The 25,704-nt window shown below is 37.1% G+C and overlaps 1 protein-coding gene across 2 annotated transcripts; it reads right to left on the reverse strand.

Moving 5' to 3' along the window:
• Positions 1-352: 352 nt before the first annotated feature.
• On the reverse strand, positions 353-25,120 carry LOC130548429 (uncharacterized). 2 transcript variants are annotated; one of them, XM_057325189.1, is made up of 11 exons: positions 24,726-25,120; positions 24,127-24,456; positions 22,625-22,745; positions 22,392-22,531; positions 21,702-21,818; positions 18,165-18,485; positions 5,621-5,878; positions 5,220-5,531; positions 2,599-2,637; positions 1,488-1,531; positions 353-1,282 (listed from the first exon to the last, which is right to left on the reverse strand). In XM_057325189.1, exons 1-10 carry the CDS (start codon positions 24,763-24,765, stop codon positions 1,503-1,505), a joined length of 1,707 nt encoding a protein of 568 aa, XP_057181172.1. In that variant the 5' UTR covers positions 24,766-25,120; the 3' UTR covers positions 353-1,282; positions 1,488-1,502. The 2 variants fall into 2 exon arrangements, with proteins under 2 accessions (XP_057181172.1, XP_057181171.1); XM_057325188.1 differs by having other exon boundaries at positions 22,392-22,745.
• Positions 25,121-25,704: the final 584 nt, after the last annotated feature.

Genomic DNA, 25,704 nt, shown 5'->3' on the forward strand with positions numbered 1-25,704 from the left:
ACAAACATCCTCTATTTTACCACAATTAATTTCTGCCTCTGTAATGAGACAAAACACAATAAATGTTGCATCTTATCTTAAGGTGGTTTTCAATCATTTATGTGTTGTATTTGTTCCCGTGATTAGCGCCTTAAACATTTTTATTTTACTGATGTTATATCATTACATTTGGGTTAAATAAGAGAAATAACTAGACAAAGAAAATAAATAGAATTGTATTTATTTTATATTACTTAAGATTGTTGTGACACTATGGTGACGCATTAGAAAACTGATATGCTTCTACAGATGTTTCACTGAAATCAAAGAACATTTATGAGTCAACACAAAGAACAACACATTTCATTTGCCATTTTCTTCATTTATTAATAATGCTAATGATGTACATTGTATATTTAGTAAAGGTGAACTCAAAACTAGCATGCATTTACTGTTAAAACACATTTAAAATAATTCCCAGTATTTTTGGTTACATGTATTCATTCAGGTGACGCTTATTCAGGTGACGCTTATCTTAATCACAAGAGATTAATCCAAAAAAGAACACTATACAAGTTTTACTGTATCACATATTATACTAGAGTACAAAGCTAAAGCTCAAACATCAGTGCAGAAAACTCTTTTTTTTCTCTTCTCTCTAATAAGGCAAGTCAGTTAAGTGCTTTATGAAGTTTTTTATATCTCTACTGAGAGTCTGAATTCACATTTACAATTTTACATTCAGATCTGATCAGAGAACAAAAGTAACAAAATACGAGTAACAAAAATATTTAAGCGTAATTTTCTAAAGTAGCAATTTATATTGTAAATGAAACACAAAGAATAATAATAACCTCAACATTAAAAACAAAACAAACATCACAATCTCACACTTATGGTAAGACAATAACAATGTTTGGAGGGTTAGCGACAGACTGCAGGTTTTCACACATATCTTCATGTATATCTAATTATTTCTCATCATCAGAAAATATCAAACATATGAGATTTAAAATGATGTATACCATGCAGTGAGTTACATATAAAAAGATAAACAGATTCGGTCATTGATCAGTGTGAACTGCAAATAAATGAAAGTTTGATTCAACATTCATCAAAACATTATGTAAAAAAGGTATGAAAGAAAAATAGACTTGTTACTGAAGATGTTGACGATGTAACAGATGCTTAACATCAGATGTGTAATATCTATCAGCTGTTTAAAGAGAATAGCATTTTCTGATCCATTTACTGAAGGCATCACAACCATCACAGATTCATGTTATGATGATTCCTGCTGAATCTATCAGAAAAAACAGAATCACAAAAATGAAAAAGTCTGTAAGAAAGTCTGGTGTGATTAAGGCTTAAGTGTGATGGATATTTAAAACAGTTTATTGCTTACTGGACCTTTAGGACAAAAAAAATGCTCAGTGCTTTATACAGTACATACAATTACCAGCCCAGATCATGATTGTTAAATTGCTCACAGCTCTACCATATCTCACCCTCTGTCTGTCCATTCACTTATCCTTTTCTTCATGCACCTCATCTGTATGAACAAACATTCAGTTATACAGAAATTTTGCTCACACAAAAATGTAATAAAATCCATGATATGAAACCATGTTTGACATGACAAAGTAAACCTGTATTGCTGTAATTTAAGAGGGCACCAGTTCAAATACAGCTGTTGTAATAACTGGACTCATACAGTATTTATCTACTGCAGTCACTTCAGTTAATTTGATATCACATATGTGACCCTGGACAACAAAACCAGTCTTATGGATCAATTTTTCGAAATTGAGATTTTTACATAATCTGAAAGCTGAATAAATAAACTTTCTATAGATATATGAGTTGTTAGAATAGGACAATATCTGGCTGAGATACAACCGTTTAAAACTCTGGAATCTGAGAGCGCAAAAAAATCTAAATACTGAGAAAATTGCCTTTGAAGTTGTTAATCAGGGGCACTGTGGCAGACCATCCACTCACAAAAATAAAGTTTTTATATATTTAAGGTAGGAAATTTACAAAATATCTTCATGGAACATGATCTTTACTTAATATCCTAATGATTTTTGGCATAAAAGAAAAATCGATAATTTTGACCCACACAATGTATTTTTGTCTTTTACCTAAAATGTTCCCGTGCTACTTAAGACTGGTTTTGTGATCCAGGGTCACATATGTTGGCATCATACAGTTTCAGTTTCAACTGTTCAACATTTTCAAATTGAAATATCTAAGGCTGTGTCCATCAAAGCATTTTTTCTGATGACAGCATATTTTTTCAATTGTTTGCTGCGTTTAAAAAAATGCCAACAGCTGTCAATAATCTTCAACAATGCAGAAGTTACTTTACCTTGTCTCCAAATACACATTTCTGTCCTTTATGATATTCTTGAACATTAACTGTTGTTTTAACAAACTATGTAAGAAATTAGATACTAACACATTATTTCAGACAATATTTCGCATTATAGCAACTAAAGCACTTGGGCTGAAAAAGCACCGTCAAGCACCCACAGCTGGCATTTTTTGAAAAAGAACTTTCATTTATACTTTGGTGGACACACAGCCTAAGAGATATTCAACAGTTCAGAATCTTACCTGACATTGCCTGAAAAAGACGGGCAAAATCCAGTATATCTGTTAAAACAAAAATGACACAATTTAACTAGTTAAACATTTAGAAACATGTTATGCACAAATTTGTCTAAGCCTTTCTTCAGTCCTTTCTTCTGTCAGCTGAAGGTTTTTTTATTAGAGCAAGTGATGTTGTAACTAGAGTTGCACAGAGTACCCGTAGAACGGTAGCATCACAATACTAAAGCTTTAAAATACTTGCTATTTTTTAACACCAGTATAGTACAAAATACCTACAGCACTACTGTATTGATAAGCTGTGTGCAACAGTTACCCTTTGTGGCATTTCTCCAAATATCAGCATGATGGCAAACGTGGATATTTTATACAGTTCAATAAACAAGAAGTTCATATTAATTGGCACTGTCATATTGTCAATATTATATTTTTTTGCCAATAAGAATATTCTAAACAAAGCAGAACTATTGTGCTTCTATTTTTATTTGTCTTCTGTCTTTTACAGTGTGTTTTTTGTGAAGCTGCTTAGCAAACTGTGAAAAGTGCTATAAAGATAAATTTGAATAAAAAAAGTTTCCCAGTTTTTGAACAATTAGATGGGTCAATGACTCAATGAACCATTCATAGTATTATGCTTGCTAAAAAAATCAGCTGTTCTAAATGAATCGGTAGAATTAATAATTTAGTGACTCAATTATAAAAAAACTTTTCACCACCTACTAGCATTTATACTACATTTCAGTAGGCCTATAATTTCATTTTTCCAATATATATACAGTATATATCAGCAACGTTATGTGCCCAAAGAATGAGGTCAGCTGACTACCTGAATATACTGAATGACCAGGTTATTCCATCAATAGGTTTTTTCTTCCCTGATGGCACGGGCATATTCCAAGATGACAATGCCAGGAACCATCGGGCTCAAATTGTCAAAGAATGGTTCAGGGAGCATGAGACATCATCTTCACACATGGATTGATCACCACAGAGTCCACACCTTAACCCCATTGAGAATCTTTGGTATGTGCTGGAGAAGACTTTGTGCAGAGGTCCGACTCTACCATCAACACATCATCAAAAAAAGATCTTGGCGAAAAATTAATGCAACTCTGGACTAGAATAAATGTTGTGACATTGCAGAAGCTTGAAATGATGCCACAGTGAATGTGTGCCGTAATCAAAGCTAAAGGCGGTCCAACGAAATATTACAGCGTGTGACTTATTTTTTGGATGGGCAGTGTATTTCTATATTCAGAATTTTATTAGTTTAAGCGTTAAGTGTTAATCTCAACATGATTTATGCAACTGCGAGGGCAGTGAAAATGCATTCACATCACATCAATTGTATGACTGTTCTAGAGTTTTTTCATATAGATATAAGTGAAACACAGAACAATTTTACTCTATTAAGGAGAATGAATAAGTGACTAGGTGTATGAAATTTTTGTACAATTGCTTGATGAATAAAACAATATTACATGGTAAGGAAGGATGTGTTCAAAATATCGATATGGCGATACATCATCATGAACTCCTGACGATGCGTGCATCGGTACAACTGTCCCCGTATCAATTCTGCCACGCTTAAACCCATTATTATGCGTCAGTTTTTTGTAACAATTAGTGGTTTATCTGTAATCCGTACGCTTCGCGCCCCACGTCTAAATGCATTTACCCGCAGATTAACTGCGAAGTTTAACTATCAAATACAGTTTAAGCACGTGCTCTCTCTGTACTAGTGAGTGCAGTATGCATGAAAGTGCATTTTGGCATAATTCTTCACTTAAACAGCTGCATTGTAAAGTAACAGCCATTTCATACTGGATGCGTGAGCAGAGCATTCGCGTAGCGTGAACAGCGCATATAGTGTTTACAACGTGCGCCCATTGTGATTTCACACTGGCAGTGTTTACAGCGCGCACCGTGCTGCCTGGGTACCACAATACAACAATGCATATTCCCATTATATTATTTTAAGTACATTAATGAGCAAAACCTCTTCCAGGACATCATCAAAAAGCTTATTTTACTGATGTAGATCGTATATATGCCTTGTTTCATGCTCTTTCAGATCCACATCAGTTACAGACATTATGCATGTCTGTAACTGATCCATTTTCAGAACAGAAGGAACAAAAGAACAGAAACATTAAAATACTGATTTTCCTTATACTGAAACTGTTTTTTTTAAGTCCTGCCAGAAAATAGCCCAAATATTTTTTGATGTAACAAAAATTGATTGATTATAGACAAAAAGTCTTTAGAAAACTGTGCTGTGATTTTCAAAAGTTACACATGTGATTCACACCATTCAAACAGATTGTTGAGCCTTTTCTACTTCCGCTGTTTTTTAAGCCATTGTCTTGTCTTGTCTGAGTGCAGTAATCTGACTACACAAACTGCATTCATTAACTGAACTAAGAATTAACACTAATATGTTTGTGGATCTATTTTTCAGAGGTGCTCTAGATAAACAACTTATATAAATGTAATGTCTCTGATCTAACTTCACACTTAAATCACTGGGATGGACAAAGTAGTTCACAGAATTTCGGCAACAGCTGGTTAGATTTGAGCCCTGGCTGCATCCGTATTATTCTGACTAAAAAACTTGAGCTACTTACCTATGACATGAACACTGTAATGTAAGAATGACGTTTCTTCATTGGTGGTGATCCTAACTTTATACAATCCCTTGTTCCTTGTTTCAATGTTTCCAATAGAGAGATATCCATCTATATTGTTCAGCTCTAGTTTGCCTTGGAATCTTTTATCGTCACCATTATATTCAGAGATTGTGTTGTTGTCCTCGCTATTCCCTCCAGATATGATCACTTCATTATCAAACATCCACTGTATCTCAGTTTCTTTCGGTAGTTTGTAAAAGCCAGTCTCTAGAATGACAGTTTCCCCCTCAAATTCTGTCCTTATTTCACCTGTCACAGGAGCACACAAAAGAGAATCACAGAACAGAAATACAGACAGCATGACAACATGAACACCCCCAATGTAGACTGTTACTTACCATTGATTATAACTTTGAAGTAAGAGTATGATGTTCCTTTACTGCTGGTGATCTTGACTTTGTACAATCCAGTATTATTTTGGTTGACACAATTGATGGTGAGAGATCCAGTCTCATTTAGTGTCAGGTTGTTGTCCATGCTGTCCACTATAGTTTTGATATCTTTATCTTTGAATATCCACTCAATCTCATCACTGCTCTGTATCTCAGCATCAGGGATTAAAGTGAAAACATCTCCCGCCATCACTTTCTTCACTACTGTCTCAGCAGCACACAGAAGTAAGAAACACAGGAGAGAAATAAGGACAGTGTAAGTAACACAAACATTAACATTTACGATTACACGATTATTAGCAGAACGTGTAAAATGAAATGTTATTAAACACATGCCACAGTTATCATGAACTGACAATCAACAATACCTAATGTCCTCCTATATTTCTGAATTAACTGTAAAACATTGACAGTCTTTCATCTCATCATGTCAAAATAATGTTTTTGAAGAGACACCTCTATCTTCAGTCCCCAAAACCGCATTTTCAGCCCTGCCATGTCAACAAAACTTCACTGGACACTTTGTTTTCATTTACATCACTCGCCGCTCTCTGTCAGTGTGTTAAAGGTGGTTCACATTATAACGATGACTATAACATTAACTGTAACTATAACTATATTTAATAATATAACCACACCAGCGGACGATAACAATATGTTTATTCTAAGATCGCGCACTGCAGTGTTCCCAGTCAGTAAAATCAATGTAGATGACCTGCTGCTGATGCTTTCGTTTTCTTTCCCAAATTTGGAAATTGATTTCTGTCTTTCCAGTTTTCTGTATTTATTAGGGCTGGGCAAATGAACGTTATTATCGCGTTAATTAATTAATTAACACCGACAATTATTTTATCGTGCATTAACGCAGTTTTTTTAAAGTATTATTTTATTTCGAAAGTCCGTTGCTCAATGGCTCTGAAACGTACAGACAGACAAACCATAGGTCACAGAAGGGGTGGGATCGGTACTGGCTGGGGAATGGTGTCACCACGCGTCTCAACCAATGAGAGCATTTGGGATTGGCCTAAGACTGCTGAAGCACGCACATGAACCGGGTAAACCAGAACTAAATGGAGAAAGGTATCCAAATTCTTACATGGACATTTTTTTAAAATCTCTTCCAAAACAGTGGAGTTGATAGAACAAACCACTCCATTTCATCTCCCCTCCTTCAGCCATGCGCTGATCTATCAGTATCCTCGCCCCACAAAGACTTAATATGCGCGGGTGCAAGAGGCTTATTTAATGCTATTAATAATAAAGCAGAAGGCAGTAACAATAAATGCAGTGTGAGGCTAATGCAGAAAGCATGTTTAACCCTTGTGAGCTATTCTGGACATTTTTGTCCATTTCAGTTTTGTTTTCTTTGTCGTTTTGGCTGTGTTTGTGCAAACATCATAACTTTTGCAAAAGGTGTGTATTTTTATTGGAATTTTAATATTTTGCTCTATTTTTCTTTCATAAATGTTTTTTAACCTAGGTACATACAATTGTTACACTCAGGTCCATTTGGACAAAAATGTTAAATTTTAACTGTTTGCCATGCAAGCACAAATCATACATTCCGTATAAAATCCTTTGATTATGTTTCCAAAGGATTCAAAATTACGAAAAATGTATACATTTCAAGAAAATTCAACATTTTCAAATGTGTACCATTGACTTTTTGCTTATGCTAATTTCTCATTTAAGTCTATGGAGCATTTCAGATTTTCTGTTTCTGCTGTATTATACATTATACGGGCAAACCGAACAAAAGATACAGTAATAACTGTGTTTGTGTTAGTATAGATGTCAAAGTGTGGTTTGTATGTGTGTACTGAATTTTTTTTGTGTGTGTGTATATTAAGTTTAAAAGAAAGACATCATATTTTACAGCAAATCACAAATCCAACACCTTACTGAGATTTGAAAATATTTTTCATTCAAACATGTTATTTTATCCCTTCTTTGCATTATTATTAATTTTTAAAACTTTTTTTTAACTGAGATAAAAGGTGAGCTTGATTTTGATGTAGAAGTTCAGAAGCCCCTCAGTACAGTTTTCACCATAAAGGTATAATAGATGTGGCATTATGTAAACAAACAAGGTTAAAACTCTGAAAATGAATGAATTTTGCTAGTAAGGATCTGGAAAGGATCTGGTTAAAACATTAAAGTTAGTAAAAGTAGAAAAAATATAATATATAATCATTTTAAGAGGGTTTTTGAACATGGACATTTGTATCCATTTTGAACCTAAGTGTGATTTTAGAAAATCTGACACTGCTCAAAAAATAATCATAATCAAGCGCTTGCTCAATTGGTAATGCAGCCGAGACCTCTTGCGCCTTCCCTACAAAGTTACTTTGCAGAAGAAGTGCCCACATGTCTTTAGGCCGTTTTAGTTTGGCCGTTACACGCTCAAATACTGTAAAATAAGAACCAACTTCAGTTTCTCTAAATGGCGGTACTAAACGAATAAACTTACATCAAAATCAGGTGGTGAGTCAAACAGGGAATCAGAGTTTGCATTCCATGTAATGTATATGCCTTCAACATATTAACATGGCATACTCTATTCTTATGTTGCTGTATCAGGAGTGCTAACAAGATAGATAACTAGATAGTACATTTTCTAAAGAAACTGTGAGTGATGCTTTTTGGCAAACCACGGAACTCGGCACTAGGGTGATGACACTTTAAGTACTAATGAATCTAACCAACCCCCATGAGTCTAAGATGTTCTGATACAGAGTTATAGGTCTTGCTAAACGTTTGCTAGGCTAATGTGTTTGGTTGCTATGGGCGTGGCTTGGCATCTGCACTTGATAATACTCTTAACCTATGAGTGAAACAAACTAACCCCCATGTCTCTATGATGTTCTGATGCAGAGATATAGGTGTTGATAAATGGTTGCTAGGCTAACCTGTTTGGTTGCTATGGGTGTGGCTTGGCATCTGCAATTGATAATACTCTAACCTATGAGTGAAATGATCCAACCCGCGTGTCTCTACGATGTTCCTATGCAGAGATATAGGTTTTGCTAAATGGTTGCTAGGCTAACCTGTTTGGTTGCTATGGGCGTGGCTTAGCATCTGCCAATAGATGATGCTCTAAGCTATGAGTGTAACGAACCAACCCCCGTGTCTCTACGATGTTGTGATGCAGAGATATAGGTATTGCTAAATGGTTGCTAGGCTGACATGTTTTGTTGCTATGGGCGTGGCTTCGTAGCTTAATGAACTACCTGGGCCACTGATTGGTTGCCTGAGTAAATGAGCCCACCCCCTTGTCTCTACGACACTGTGTTGCAAAGATATCCACATGGACTTTTTATAATGGGAGTCTATGGGATCTGTTGCTGTAAATGGTTGCTATGGGCGTGGCTTATTATCTTCATAATAATCATGTGACACTGATTGGTAGCCTGAGTAAAATGAGCCCACCCCCTTGTTTCCAAGTGGTTGTATTGCGAAGATATTCAACACGGGACGTTTTACGCCGTATATGGGCATGCTTCCTGTGATTGGGAAATTTTGGGAGGCTCTTACACCCCAGAGGTACAACTTACACCCCATTGTGAGTGATGTTCTTACAGAGCCTGATAACCCCTTCAAATTGTGTATTATCATGTTTCTACGATATCCTCACTCAGAGCTACGACCCGTCAAAGTTGGGCGCAATGTTAAGTCAATGGGATTTTTCTGGTTTTTATTCGCCCCCCATCGCACCCCCTCCACCTGATCGCTTCCAAAAGTCATCACACATCATTCCTCAATGGGCCGCTCGATTTGATGTAGTCATTCATGGGTCCAAAGCGAAAAAATAACGTGTGAATATATAGGTATCTAGGTTTTGAATGGGAGTCTATGGGCGCCATTATAAGTATACAGAAATTTTGTGAGGCTCTCACACCCCAGGGGTACAACTTACACCCCATTGTGAGTGATGTTCTTACAGAGCCTGATAACCCCTTCAAATTGTGTATTATCATGTTTCTACGATATCCTCACTCAGAGCTACGATCCCTCAAACAATAGGCGCAATGTTAAGTCAATGGGATTTTTCGGGTGGTTTTTCGCCCCCCCCACCCGATCGCTTATAAAAGTCATAGCACACCATTACCGAATAGGCCCGTCGATGTGATGTATTCATTCATGGGTCTACGTCAAAAGCTGCGGGACAAGTCACGTGTCAACGAACAAGAATAATTATAAGTAGTATGTATGTTCGAATAACAATAGTTATGCTTTTTCAAAGCATCACTAATAAGTATCACTAAGTTTTTTAGCTGCCCTCTTTTATTAATTTGACTTTGTAAATAAAAAACATTTCTTTGTACAACAAATTGTTTTGTTGTTGGGTTATGTGAACATTTTTCTGGGTGTGGAGACGGGGTGTTTGTCCCTGTTGTTGCACTATGACATGTGATGTCATTCATCACCATCCACACTAATTTTGCTGTTGCATTTCCCCCTATAGACCAATTAGAAAATAGTAACAAATGCAATAAAAATCATGTTGTTGTTAATTATTAACATATCCAAGACTATAATAAAAGAAATCTGATTCACATTTAGTATATGGAAAATATTTAGAATTGTTCATGAAAAACAACAGGGTCACCATGTAAACAAACTGGTATTTAAAGGGTTAAAATTCTAAAAATGAATGAATGTTTGGTAGTTATATTAAGAACTGATTCTAGTGAAAAAAATAATATTTTTATGACCGTGTTTGGACATGGACATTTTGTCCATTTTCAGCCTAAGTGTGAGGTTTTTTAAATTGATGCACAGGGGTTAAACATGCCTAGAGTTTTCTTTCATAACTTCTTACTCTGAAACGGACAAATAAACAAAATTATGTCTAAATTCCCATATTAGCAAGGGTCCATGTAAAAGTAGTCAGTTTTATGAACATTAACAGCTGGGAAAGAAAACAGACATGTCACAGTATATTAGATCCGTATATCTGTATAGAGCACTCTTAAAGGGGCAGTAACATTGTAAAGATATCTGTATATAATGTTCATCAAACAATAAAGGACGGGCCCAAAACACTCACTGATATTAAAGGAATTGTGTTCTCCTTATATGAATTGTTAAGATAAAGAAAAAGTAGCATAAAATAATTAAGTTGTTTAAAGATGTGCTTTAAATACACTTAAAATACAGTACACTTTACACTTGGTGTTGAAAGGTTATGTATAAGCAATAAAATCAATAATCATTATAACTTGTTTTTCTAGATCAAACTACACTGCGTTCCAAATTATCATGCAAATTGGATTTAAGTGTCGTAAACATTTAATTTTATATTGTTCAATTAAACTTATGGATGGTATTGTGTCTCAGTGCTCTTTGGATCACTGAAATCAATCTCAGACACCTGTGATAAGTAGTTTGCCAGGTGAGCCCATTTAAAGGAAAACTACTTAAGAAGGACGTTCCACATTATTAAGCAGGCCACAGGTTTCAAGCAATATGGGAAAGAAAAAGGATCTGTCTGCTGCCGAAAAGCGTCAAATAGTGCAATGTCTTGGACAAGGTATGAAAACATTAGATATTTCACGAAAACTTAAGCGAGATCATCGTACTGTGAAGAGATTTGTGGCTGATTCAGAGCACAGAAGGGTTCGTGCAGATAAAGGCAGAATGAGGAAGGTTTCTTCCAGACAAATTCATCGGATTAAGAGAGCAGCTGCAAAAATGCCATTGCAAAGCAGCAAACAGGTATTTGAAGCTGCTGGTGCCTCGGGAGTCCCGAAAACCTCAAGGTGTAGGATCCTCCAGATGCTTGCAGTTGTGCATAAACCTACTATTCGGCCACCCCTAACCAATGCTCACAAGCAGAAACGGTTGCAGTGGGCCCACACATACATGAAGACTAATTTTCAAACAGTCTTGTTTACTGATGAGTGCCGTGCAACCCTGGATGGTCCAGATGGATGGAGTAGTGGATGGTTGGTGGATGGCCACCATGTCCCAACAAGGCTGCGACGTCAGCAAGGAGGTGGCGGAGTCATGTTTTGGGCTGGAATCATGGGGAGACAGCTGGTGGGCCCCTTTAGGGTCCCTGAAGGTGTGAAAATGAACTCTGCAAGGTATGTAGAGTTTCTGACTGAGCACTTTCTTCCATGGTACAAAAAGAAGAACCATGCCTTCCGTAGCAAAATCATCTTCATGCATGACAATGCACCATCTCATGCTGCAAAGAATACCTCTGTGTCATTGGCTGCTATGGGCATAAAAGGAGAGAAACTCATGGTGTGGCCACCATCCTCCCCTGACCTCAACCCTATTGAGAACCTTTGGAGCATCCTCAAGCGAAAGATCTATGATGGTGGGAGGCAGTTAGCATCAAAACAGCAGCTCTGGGAGGCTATTCTGACATCCTGCAAAGAAATTCAATCAGAAACTATCCAAAAACTCACAAGTTCAATGGATGCAAGAATTGTGAAGGTGATATCAAAGAAGGGGTCCTATGTTAACATGTAACTTGCCCTGTTAGGATGTTTTTGATTGAAATAGCTTTTGATTTCAGTAAATATGACCTCCTAATGCTGCAAATTCAACAAATGACCATTTTCAGTTTTTTACAACCTATGAAATGTTTTCAAACTCTGTTGTGCATAATAATTTGGAACAGTGCATTTTGAGTTTTTCATTTTTTAAATAAATACTGTTGTCAGTGGGAGGTTTGTTCAATAAAATTCCAAATGTACCCTAACTGTTGATTACTTGAAAATTATACTGACTGTCATTTGCATCGACAAATTAGGAAAACCAGAGAAAGATATCATTTGCATAATAATTTGGAACGCAGTGTACAGACAGAATGATGAATGCCCTGGCAGTGCAGATACTTTGGTTTTATTATTTAATTTGATCAGGAATGGCAGTTAAAAAGGGCACTATTATTCCATGCCTAATCGTATATACATCTACAGTGAGGGAAATAAGTATTTGATCCCCTGCTGATTTTGTAAGTTTGCCTACTTACAAACAAATGAAGGGTCTATAATTTTTATGGTGGGTTTATTTTAACTGATAGACACAGAATATTAAAAAAAATCAGGGGAAAAAATGTTATATAAAGGTTATAAATTGATTTGCATTTCAGTCAGTGAAATAAGTATTTGATCCCCTACCAACTAGCAAGAATTCTGGCTCCACAGATTGGTTATGTGCCTATATGGACCACAGATTAGTCCTGTCACTTTAAGAAAGTACTCCTAAATCAGCTTGTTATGTATATAAAAGATGCCTGCCAACAGAATCTGTATCTTCCAGTTCAACCTCTCCACCACCATGGTCCAGACCAAATAGGTTTTAAAGGATGTCAGCGACAAGATTGGAGACCTGCACAAACCTTGAATAGGCTACAGACAGAAGCTTGGTGAGAAGGAGACAACTGTTGGTGTGATTATTTGGAAATAGAAGATATACAAAATAACTATCAAATGCCCTTGTTCTGGAGCTCCCTGCAATATTTCCTCAATGGGGTAAAGATGATCATGAGAAATGTTAAAGATCAGCCCAGAACTACACGGAAGAAGCCTGTTAATGATTTCAAGACAGTTGGGAACACAGTTAGCAAGCAAAACATTGGTAACACATTGGTAACACGCTATGCCACAGTAGACTGAAATCCTGAAGCACCCGCAAGGTCCTCCTGCCCAAGAAGGCCCGCCTGGCTCGTCTTAAGTTTGACAATGAACATAAAAATGATTCAGAAAAGGCTTTGGCGAAAGTGCTGGCACTGCTGCGAGACCAAAATGGACTCCTGTGTTTGGAGGGAGAGAAATGCTGACTATGAGCCCAAGAACATCATGTCTACAGAGAAGCACAGTGTTGGAAACATTCTGCTTTAGGGCTTTTTCTCTGCTACAGGTATACAGGATGACTTCACCGCATTGAGGGGCTGAGGGACGGGCCCATGTACCGTAAAATCTTGGACGAGAACCTCCTCCCCTTAACTAGGTCACTGAAGATGGGTCATGGATGAGCCTTTAACATGACAAAGACGCAAAACATATTGCCAAGACAACCAAATAGTGGCTTAAGGAGAAGCACATTAAATGTCCTAGCCAGTCTCTAGACCCTAGTCCTATAGAACCTCTGTGAAGGAGGCTAAAACTCCAATTTGCTGAGCGACAGCCAAGAAACCTTAAAGATTGACAGAGGAGTGGACTAAATGTATCCGGACACATGTGCAAACCTGGTGACCAACTATCAGAAATGTCTGACCTCTGTGCTTGCCAACAAGGGTTTCTCCACAAAGTACAAAGTTATGTTTTGCTGGGGATCAAATACTTATTTCACTGACTGAAATGCAAATCAATTTATAACCTTTATATAACATTTTTTTCCCCTGATTTTTTTTTATATTCTGTGTCTATCAGTTAAAATAAACCCACCATAAAAATTATAGACCCTTCATTTGTTTGTAAGTAGGCAAACTTACAAAATCAGCAGGGGATCAAATACTTATTTCCCTCACTGTATGTAAAGGAAATACTGTTGTAAAAAAGCACATTATTTGTTTCAAGTGTTTGCAAACCAAATCTTATTGTATTTTTGTTCATATAGCAGTACTTTTAAAATAAAAGATCACAATACACTACCTTTGAATTCATTATTGAATTTTACGCTTAACAATGCGCTTAATCGCGATTATTTAAAATAAAAATTGTAATTGTTGCATAGCACTAGTATTTATCATAACATTAATAGGTTTTATTTGCATGTTATTCTTCACACAGAAAAATCCCTGTGAATTTAAAGAATAGTCCATTACAAATAAACAGACAGACAAGATTATGACACATGAACACTCTTTAAATGGTTGTCTGTGCCCAGGGGGGCAGCTAGCTCTTCTGGGCCCCCTGTCTAAATTGTAGTCTGGGCCCCGGTCCAGGTCTATCATGGTCACGGAGGGCCCCCAAAAGTGTGTGGGCCCTTAGAATCACCTTAACTTTCTACCCCCTTACGGCACCCTTGTCTGTGTCAAACTGTTTCCATCCCAGGACCCTTTTAATAGAAATACAGAAGAAATGCACATTTGCTCCTCTTTAGGGCTGCATGACGGCAAAAAACCTGAATGGTTAATTATTAAAATTATTTTTAATAGGCCAATTCCCTTAATATTGTAATTGCGATTATTGTTGAATATTAGATTTTACATTAAGGAAGTTTGAAAATGATGTAAAACTTTCTGTAAAGCAATTAAACACCATATTTTATACAAACATCCAAAAAACGCTCCTGAAATATTTTATTATGTTGCATAGACTCCAAAGGTCAGCTTTATTAAAACTGTTCAATATCAGAACTGTTGAATTACTCATAACTACAGGAAATATGTTGTTACTAAAAATGATCAAATAATGAATTACAAAATAATTATATTTGTAGCCTAATTTGCAGCAGACAGATTGTTCTATTGCAAGTGAGATATGGGGCCAGCATAAATGCGGGTTTTTTCCATGCTGTAACGCACGTGTTAACACATTAAGATAACTTATAATATAGTCTAACAAATATTGTATATTATTTTATTGTAATGTTCTGCAGGAGCTTGTTCTATTTTCGTGATTAGAGGCCTTAATTCGGTGAGTACAGCAAACTGTGGGAATGTATTGCGAAAGCATGGTTTATTTTTTGGGTTCGGTTTTAAAAAATTGAGGGCACAGTTTACAAAACCAAGAGCACAGGTTAGGATGTTGTGGGTACGGGTTATTAATCCGTGAGGACGATATGGTAAACTGAGGGAACAGTTTTACAATCTGTGAGTGTTATTACTGTATTACTGTTATTACAGTACTGCATTGAGGGTACGAATTACAAAACTGTGGTCAAGGATTTGCGGATCTTTCCTCCAACAGGTGACCTGGCGGGCTCCGTAGATGTGAGTAGCATGTACGTGTACTCTCTCCTGTGTTCATGCTCTCTCTTTCTTGATAAGCTCGGTGTGAGTACAAACCCTCAACCTCTACCAATGCCTGTCTCAGATCTAAGGCTGCATCCTCCGGAGGTCACATTTATTGGCTGCATACATCAAGGTTTATTATTTCAGGTGAGAATAAAGCTGACTGTCTTAAGAGAAATAATTGATAATTTTATATATTTTTTTACTGAAATGAGAACCTCCAAACGGATGCAGCCTTAGAATTGAGAGACATAGCAAATGAGTTTAATGCAGTGTGCGTGCGCAGTTAGCTCTGTGTAATAGTGTTGTCACGATACTGGAATTTCTAACTTCGATACAATACCTAAAAAAATATCGATATTCGATACCATGGGGAAAAAACTTCCATAACAATAAGGCCCTAAATTTATTACATTTTATTTAAAGTTAAATTGAACAAGATTAGACAATGAGGTATATTTTCACATTATTTATTAATTGTTAATCTGATGTTCATTTTACTAATACATTTATTATTTAAAATCAAAGTTGTATTTGTCAGTAGTAATGGACCAGAGCTTACATAAATAGTTGTATTTTTTAACTAACATTTAAAAGAGATTAAAAAAACTTGAACAAATGTATTGCTCATTCTTTGTTTGTTAATGTTAGTTAATAGCCTACATTTATATGATTGCAATTTTTTATTTGGCTTTTATTCACATTTAATCATTGGTCAGCGCACATATAGACAGAAACGCAAACTTAAACGCAAGAACTGTTGCAGAGACTCCGCACTGGACATCTTTCTAGCATTAACAACGTTTAACCGGAGCGAATGAGACGAGTGGATGAATCATTGAACAGCGCACACACATAGAGCGCTATGGTAAACACAGAAGTGCAAACGTGTATCACACGCGAGAACTGTTGCGGAGACTTTACTCGCACCAGCATTACTTCAAACATCAAATTAACCGGAGCGAACGAGACGAGTGGATGAAATCATTGATGAGCGCACATAAAGACAGAAACGCGTGCATTAAACATGAGAACTGTTGCGGAGACTCTGTACTAACATAAACAACATATAACCAGGGCGAATGAAACGAGTGGATCAGCGCACACACATAGAGCGCGATGGTAAACACGGGAAGCGTAACGAGCGTTCACCAAGCGCCAGATGTGTTACTGAGACTCTGCACTGGCCATCTTTTCTAACATTAACACTTTAACTGCCGCAAACGAGTCGAGACTGTGAGAGGAGGCGGAGCTCTGTTGTTATGCGTTCACGTGCAGTGTGTGTTAACTCACCGTCGGAAAAAAGAGAAAGAGAGCGGGAACACGCAGCTGATATCGATACGTGGGACATGCGTATTGGAACCGTTTCAGAATTTTCAGTATCGATACTTATCGAAATATCGATATTTTTGACAACACTACTGTGTAACAGTATATTCTGCTTACAAGTAGGAGAGCATATAACATTTTGTCAAAACTGCTACTAGGAGGATTAAAGCTGGAGTAAGCAAACGAGAGGATGAACAACTATTTTTTTTTGACAAGTCAGACAGTTATTGTAAGTCAAATAAATGCAGATTAAAGTAATGTTTTGAGCTTTTTTTGAAAGTTGTGAAGGATGCTGCAGTTCAGATGGAGGCTGGCAGTTCATTCCACCACAGGGGAACCCAATGAGTAAAGGTTTCTGCAATCGATTTGGTGCCTCGCTGTGATGGAACAACTAGGCGTCGCTCATTTTCACACTGAAGATGACAGGCGGGGATGTAGACCTGGAGCAGTGAGTTAAGGCAAAGGGGTGAATTTGCCATTATCGTTCTGAAGGCCAGTGTCAGAGATTTAAACTTGATGGGGGCGGCAACTGACAACCAGTGAAGTGAAATCAGGAGGGGTGTTACATGGGTTCTTTTAGGCTGATTGCACGTCTAGTGCACAATCTATAATAAAACTATCACTTGCATTTAAAATCAAAGAGGCTTTACTTTGGTTGCTTGTTCATACATACACTATTAGAGCTGTAATCTGCTGTGTAAACAGAACATTTCCAGATTTACATCTGCATGGAAATGCATTTGGCAAACCTAAACATTAACAGTGTGAATGTGACCAAATGCATATCCATCACTGGTATTAGATACAATGATGTTTGCATAATAATTAGTAGCCAAGTTGTTTCTTTGTTTATTTTTTTTACTATTTTCATATTTTATGACTATTACACTGGGATGAAGATTACAACTTCAAATAGCTATGTTCTGTTCTTTTAATATGGAAACATAATTTGCAGATTAAATTGCATATTAAGTGTTATTATTTAAATAAAACTTCTGCTTTCATATTGGGGGAGGCCCCATTGTCAACATTGTGTTTTTGACTTCAAAAAACCCTTGCCCTTTACAACTTGAGTGCTGTATTCCGAGCCTTTTATTTGCCGGCCTGAAGTATAAAAACAGAGCAAACTGTTTCTGTTCACTCAGCAGTTGTTCAATTGTGTACATTTGTCTTCATGAGATGAATTTATTGTTTATAGAGAATAGAACATAATAATACCAATATACTTAAGCTACCATAACTTACCATAGACAGCAACATTGAGTTGAGAGTATGATGGTCCTCCACCGGTGATGAGCTGAAGGAATGATTTCACTCGACTGCTGCTGCTCATCTTTACTTTATACAGTCCAGCGTCTGCTGTTCTGATGTCTGTGATCGTGAGAGATCCGGTCTGATCATCCACCTGCAGTCTGTCTGTGAGTCTCTCTTTATCTCTGTTGTCTGTACTGAATCTGTATATCACTTCATCTCTAAACATCCACTCTATCACATCATCTGACTGGAGTTCAGTAACACCAGTCTTCAGATTGACAGAATGTTTATCCTCCACCATCTTCTCTTTAACTGTTGCGCACAGAAGAGAAAAACACAAAAGAGAAGTATAAACATTATAACACATGAGTGTACAGGTGAATATTTCAATTATACTCTCTGATAACATCAAAGGTTTAAAAGATTTTGGTAGAGCATAGCATTAACAACATCAAGGCAATGAGTGTACCCTCAGAGATCAAACAAATACAAAAAATTGTGTGTCATGAATTAATTAATTTATTACAATTAACAATTGTTAAATGTATAAAGTGAATCTGAACCAGATCTATCTTGAGTGCAATTGTTATAGGTTTCTAATTTTATCAAAATAATTTTATTAAAACGATAAGGAAAACAACTCTGGTCTTTGATTAATGATGGGTTGAGCCGAGTCTGAAACTGTTGTCAATTCCAGAAACATATACACATATATGCTCACATTACATTAGTGGGCTATTACTGTGTTTCATTACACTTCTGAAAGACTACACTGTAGGTAGTAGGTAGGTTTTAACATAAGCAATAATGCCTGGCCTTTTACTGGGACACCTGCCCCAGTATAAATTTTAACAATTTACTTTATTTGTAGCCCCTCGATCATTAATAGCCCCTGTAGATGGACATCAGAATTTGTTTGTGCAAAGCAGAGAGATGGAAGCAGAAAGGAGAGATGACGAGTTTGAGGGAAGTAAGACTTGATAAACAAACTACTTTAACATCCCCAGCCAGTCAGCTCTCAGACATTAACGTTAAGAGGAAAATGTATCAAAAACCTTTAAGTCTGTAAAATTGCATTGTTGCTTAGAAAAACATTGTTCTGTACTTGCAGAAATTAGTGAATTAATTTCATTAAAAAATATATACAGTTAGGGCCATAAATATTTGGACAGAGGCACATTTTTTGTTATTTTAGCTGTGTATCAATATGTTTTCGAGTTACAGTTTTTTATAATAGATATTGTCTTAAAGTGCACACTCTCAGCTTTATTTAGAGTGTATTCACATCCAGATTAGCTGAAGGATTTAGGAATTACAGCTCTTTAATATGAAGCGCCCCCCTTTTTCAAGGGACCAAAAGTAATTGGACAGTTGAATAAAAAGCTGTTTTATTCACATGTATGGGCTTTTCCTTAAATCATTTTGTCATAAATGAAGCATTTAAGAGCGGCCAAATCAACAATTTGGTACATTCTAAGAAAAAAAAAACACACCGCTGAGCTCAGTAACAAAACAATTGTGGGCATTCATATGAGATAAAATATGTCCAAATATTTATGGCCCTAACTGTATATTTATGTTGTATTGTATGTATTTCAAATTACAGAGATGCTCTGATGAAAATTTTATGACTGAATTGTTTGTAATGCACGCTTGCCAAATAAAAGGGATAGTTATTTTTAACAAAAGTGTTTTAATGATGTGCTTCGTTTTTAAACTTAAGAGAAATATAAACACAGTAAACATTCAGAAGAGCAATGTAAATCTTCATTTGTTGAATCACTAAACATGTTTTGCTCGAGTAGAAAATGTTTCCTTATGGTTTATCTTTGTGTATTTGCCCGCCATGGAAATCAGGTAATAAATAAATAAATATCAGAAAAAAATATCAGGAAAGGCGTTTCTGCGCAAATTTTTTATGTCCAATGACCCCTGGTTCCTATGTAAGCCTTAAGGATCACTGTTAAGTCCAACTGCTTTTAATTTCAGCAGATAATTGCATAGTTTAGTCCCAGTTTAGTTGTTTCCCCTATTAAAAGCAGCCATTTTCCAGAATGTTTTGCCACTTAGTCCCACTGAGAGGGCATGTTCCAGTGAAAACGTGACGTCAGTGCTTAACCTCTATTGTTTGTGTCACATTTGTTACCAGGTATAAAGGTTTGCTGGCACAGGCAGTACCTTGGGTTAAGATGTATTAAAGAGCCCACCCCGAGGTCGGTGCAACTTGGGAACATAGGTCCGGGGAGGGTCATACTTGGGATGCCTATGGGGCTTTAACGGGCCTTTCAAAAAAAGGGCAAACTCGAGGTCGGTGTGACCTTCCTGGGTGGAGATATGAGCTGTGCTAACTAGTATCTTCAACAACCTCTTTTTCCCTGAATTTTGTTGGGCTTTTCTTTATGTACTAGAAGCATTCAAGTCACCCAATGACTGCTCAGGCAAACTGGACCAAACATCACAAACCCATTGTGACGAACAGGGCGGGACAAGAGCTGTGAGGGAACGGCACGAGGCCGGTGACGTGAGTGATAATGAGTGGCCGCTGCGCATGCACCGGTCTCGCATCTCTCACGGAGGAGCTCCGGAAGCATAAAAGAGGAGCGACAACAGTGGAGAGATGAGAGATGACCAGGTCTGGACTTTATTTTACGTTATGTTTTAGTATGTTGTGTTTTTGTTTGATTAAAGTTTGTTTTTTCATTCATCGGTTCCCGCCTCCTTCCTTCCCTTTTATTGACCGTGTTACATTGGTGCCGAAACCTGGAAGGAAGGAGGACCGATGAACAAAAAAACAAACTTTAATCAAACAAAAACACAACATACTAAAACATAACGTAAAATAAAGTCCAGGCCTGGTCCTCTCTCGTCAAACTCAACAAGTTCATTGTAGACTGTACCAAACATAATACATAAAACAGCAGATGTGTGATTTTAAGCTTCAATGGGGTATATGCATACGGGTCGATGACGTCCTTCCGCTAAAATCTCTGCCAGCTCTGTTACATCAGGCGCAGTAGGGAACAATGACGTTTTGCTTCAGGATGCACATAGGATTACAATCAACAACGTGAGTCTAATTATTCAAACACTTTGCCATACGTCGACAACCAAAAAGGAGAAGCACTTCAGGCGATCCGTTTCCAGCTACATCAACAAATATGAAAAAAAGCAAAGTGAACTTTTGCACCTACTCGAGAGGCGTGATCACAGAGGCACAATACTCACCCATAGTGCTGTCGGTTACCCGAAATCGGGAACCTTTTCTTACTAAACACATCGTTATCACTTGATGAAAAATACCCTTAGTGCTATGAGAGTGGAAGTGATGTGCATATACCCCATTACCCAACAGGTTGAACAGACTGAGAGATTTATATTAAACAATCATTAAATAAAACCTCATTTATTACGGCAGGAAAATCAAGCAGAACTTGTAGAAACAAAAAGAAAAACGCGTAACACCTTTATATTAAAACCAAGAAAATATTTGACTTTCTTATTGCTGTATCATCTGAAGATTAAACTCACCCTTTTGTTTCTGTTGTTCATATTTAATGCGGCGATATGAAAACACACCAACAACAGCAATAACCAGCAGGACACCAAAGATTATTCCTGTTACCTGTCCTGCAGATAGACCTGGATCTGTAATGACAGAGAGAAACACAAGATCATCTTAAATATAACACCTGAAGACAAACACACTTCTGTGATGACACAGAGACTCTAGATAACATTTAACACATTATCTTCATGATCTGACCTTTATTATTCACACACAGCTGATGTTAAAGAGAAACTTCACCAAAAAATGAAAATTCTGTCATCATTTACTCACCTTCAAGTTGTTCCAAATGTGTGTAAATGTCTTTGATCTGATGAACACAGAAAGATATTTTGAAGAATGCTCATAACCAGACAGATTTTGCCCCCCATTGACTCCCATAGTAGGAAAAAATACAATGATAGTCAAAGTTCCCCAGAACTGTTTGCTGTCCTACAGTCTTCAAAATGCCTTATTTTGTGTTCAACAGAAAGAATGGGGGGCAAGATCTGTTTTAAGCATTCGTCCAAATATCTTTCTCCGTGTTCATCAGAACAAAGACATTTATACAGATTTGGAACAACTCGAAGGTGAGTAAATGATGACAGAATATTCATTTTTGGGTGAAGTATCACATTAATTAACTGTTACTATAAAGGATGTGAGATGCTCACCACTGACAAAAACACGGAAATTCTTGTGTAGGGTCTGTTTGTTGTTGCTGCTGATCTGTAGTTTATAAAGTCCAGAGTCTGTGGTTCTGAAGTTTGTGATGTTGAGAGATCCAGTCTGATCATCCAGCTTCAGTCTGTCTCTGAACATCCCATCAAGAACATCATCATCATATATTGAGATCTTATTGTCTTCTTGATCATATTTAGCTATGAGAAGACCTTCATCTCCAAACCTCCACACTATCAGATCATCTCTGTGTGTTTGGACATCAGTGTTTAGAGTCACAGATTCTCCCTCACTCACTGACACTGACACTGACTTCACATCACCCGTAGCAATATACGGTGAGGAATCTGAAACAGTTTTACAGACAAGAGATGAATATTTTCTTAAATTAAATGTAAACTACATTGTAATCTAAAGATACAGTCAGTTAGTTATGTTTTTGTGTGCTTAAAAAGGCACACAAACAGGAGAAATAATTACATTATGCATTATTACATTTGTCTATTGGCTGCGTACACACTACAAAGTTTCAGAAGTGACAACTGTACTTAAATGCAGGAGTGAATTTCTTGTTCTAATGCGTTTATAGAACAGGAGTCACTCATGCATCTGTGATGACTGACACACTGTAAAAACAGCCACATTCTTGCATCTTGTGCTAGCAAAAGACAATGAAGGACTGCAGTTTAGTACATATTGTATTTGGTGTCTAATATTTGTTTTGTCATTAGCAGCTGAGATGTGCTAACAAATGCAAAATGTTACTATCCACCATCAGCAGAGGCATCTTAATATATTTCTCTTTACACTTGTTACTAAACGACCTGCATTCTCTCGACCGTAATGTTTGCCATAGATCACCAGGTTAGTGGGAGCAACTACTGTGGTGGGACACACTGGATAGTTCACTCAAAAATGAAAATTCTGTCATCATTTACTCACCCTCAGATTGTTCCAAACCTGTGTACATTTCTTTGTTCTGCTGAACACACAGGAAGATATTTGGAATAATGTCAGTAACCAAACAGATCTCATCCCCCATTTACTGCCATAGTACTTAATTTCCCTACTATGGCAGTAAATGGGGGATGAGATCTGTTTGGTTACTGACATTCTTACAAATATCTGGCTTTGTGTTCAGCAGAACAAAAAAAATGTACACAGGTTTGGAACAATCTGAGGGTGAGTAAATGAAGACAGAATTTTCATTTTTGAGTGAACTATCCCTTTAATACATGATAATGAGTAAAAATCCAGCTGTATTCCATCTGTCCAACTTTCATCAAAGAGAACTTGTAACAGTATTTTTTTTTAAAGGGCAGTATGAGCAGTGAATATGAGTTTGTGTAAGTGGCTGAAGTTTATTGTTTTGGTTTATGGGTTTGCTGAAAGAAGATGGTGATATGGGAGGAGACAGAAACACGGGCAGTTGCACAGACTGCTATACATCATTATACAAAAAAACATGACTATTGATTGAATGTCATCACTTGACACACCTCTAATGTCGTTGTAGTAACATTTCATTTACACTTTTTTGTTTGCTCTTGTCAGTATTTACTGATGTTTTTATGCATCACTGTGAGTCTGCATGTACAGACAAGAACAGGAAGTAAGCATGCCCACACTCACTGATTGTAAATCCAACATTGCCACCATATGCAACTAGCCCATTTGTGAAACACACTTCAGAACAACATAATTATTCCTATAAACATTTATACTCACCAATGACAGTAACGCTGAAGTTCTTGTATGTTGTTCCTGCGTTAGTGCTGATCTCTGCTTTATAGAGTCCAGAGTGTTTGACTCTCATGTTGTTGATGGTCAGATCTCCAGTCTGATTATTCACCTGCACTCTGTCTCTGAATCGCACACCTTTAACATTTGGGATTTTATTTTTACGTATTTCAACTATAACAAAGTCAGGTTCGCCGCCTTTAACCCTCCATGTTACCACATCATCTTTCTGCATGCTAGTTATACCAGTGCCTAGAGTAACAGAATCTCCCTCCATCACTAACACTGGCTTCACTTCACCTGTAACACCAAACACACCTGAAACACAAACAGATAGTAACCAAGATTAACCCTCTTTTTTTCTCATCACTACAGAAAATCATCATCTTCAAAAATAAACACGTGCTGAATCCACCCAGTTGATTGTTACTGCTAAAAAGACTTAACGTTTTGTTAATAGGTCGTGTTCATGACAAATAAAGGATAGGGAAAGTAAGTGGGATTAGCTTGCAAGAAATGTTTCTCCTCCATGGTCACAAGGACATACTGTTTCCGGTTAAGAAAAACGAGATCGTTTATAAACTTACCGCACACCAGCAATAAAACAACGCTGAAAGTGTTTTTCATATTGCCGCTGATTCCAGTACCAAATGACGATATTCTGTAAACTTTATGGACCTAAATCTCATCGGTGCGTTGTCTGAGCCGCACCCAAACTGAAAAAGACAACCAACGCTAACACAATTAAACCTACTAAAACCTGACCGATACAACTCACTGCACTGTTCACTAATGAGTGTACTCGATCATTTATATGTAATAAACGAAGAACCAGAAATTGTACGTTTCCAAACGACTCCTCTCCTCAATACCGGTTTTAACTGGTTAACAAACCAGCCTAAAGCACCTCTGCCACCTACTGGAGTAATGTGTGCTTTTGTTACATGAAAATGGGTCCGTGTAGGGATACAAGCTACGGCCGGAAGTGGTGCAAAAACTCGCCATATAATTACAATAAATTACATTAGCCAACGCCTTCACATACCCCAACTCTAAACCTAACCTTACAATAATAAAAAAATATTAATCAACTGTTTTCAGCGTGACAAAAAAATATGCGGTATTGAAGTGCGCATGCCGACTATGGCCCTGACCCAAATGGCGCACTCCGGTCTTGAGGACCTCCTCCGAGTCCACACTTGATGACGTCAGGAAGTGCAGACCTATAGTGCACTAGGCACGAGTCCACAAGGGTACATGGGTGTGCACTTTGGGACCGACTTGAGGGACATCACGCCGGAAAGAGCAAGCGGTGCTTTCTAATCTCTCTCGCTGTACTTTGTTGTCATTCGCTGATCAGTCTGCGCAGTGCTGCGTGAAGTCGACCACTTGTTGTCCCATTGTTGTTATTGACAGGAGCTGCCGGTTTTTATTGTTCTGTATTTCATATGTTGATATGCCACCCGAGAATTATGCAATAGATACTTATGTTTGTAATGCATTCATTTGTCATGAATGTATATTTATTAATTTGTTTACACTATACTTAGTGTGCATAATGTGTTC

The sequence above is a fragment of the Triplophysa rosa genome, linkage group LG25, assembly GCF_024868665.1.
Source record: "Triplophysa rosa linkage group LG25, Trosa_1v2, whole genome shotgun sequence".
NCBI lineage: Eukaryota > Metazoa > Chordata > Actinopteri > Cypriniformes > Nemacheilidae > Triplophysa > Triplophysa rosa.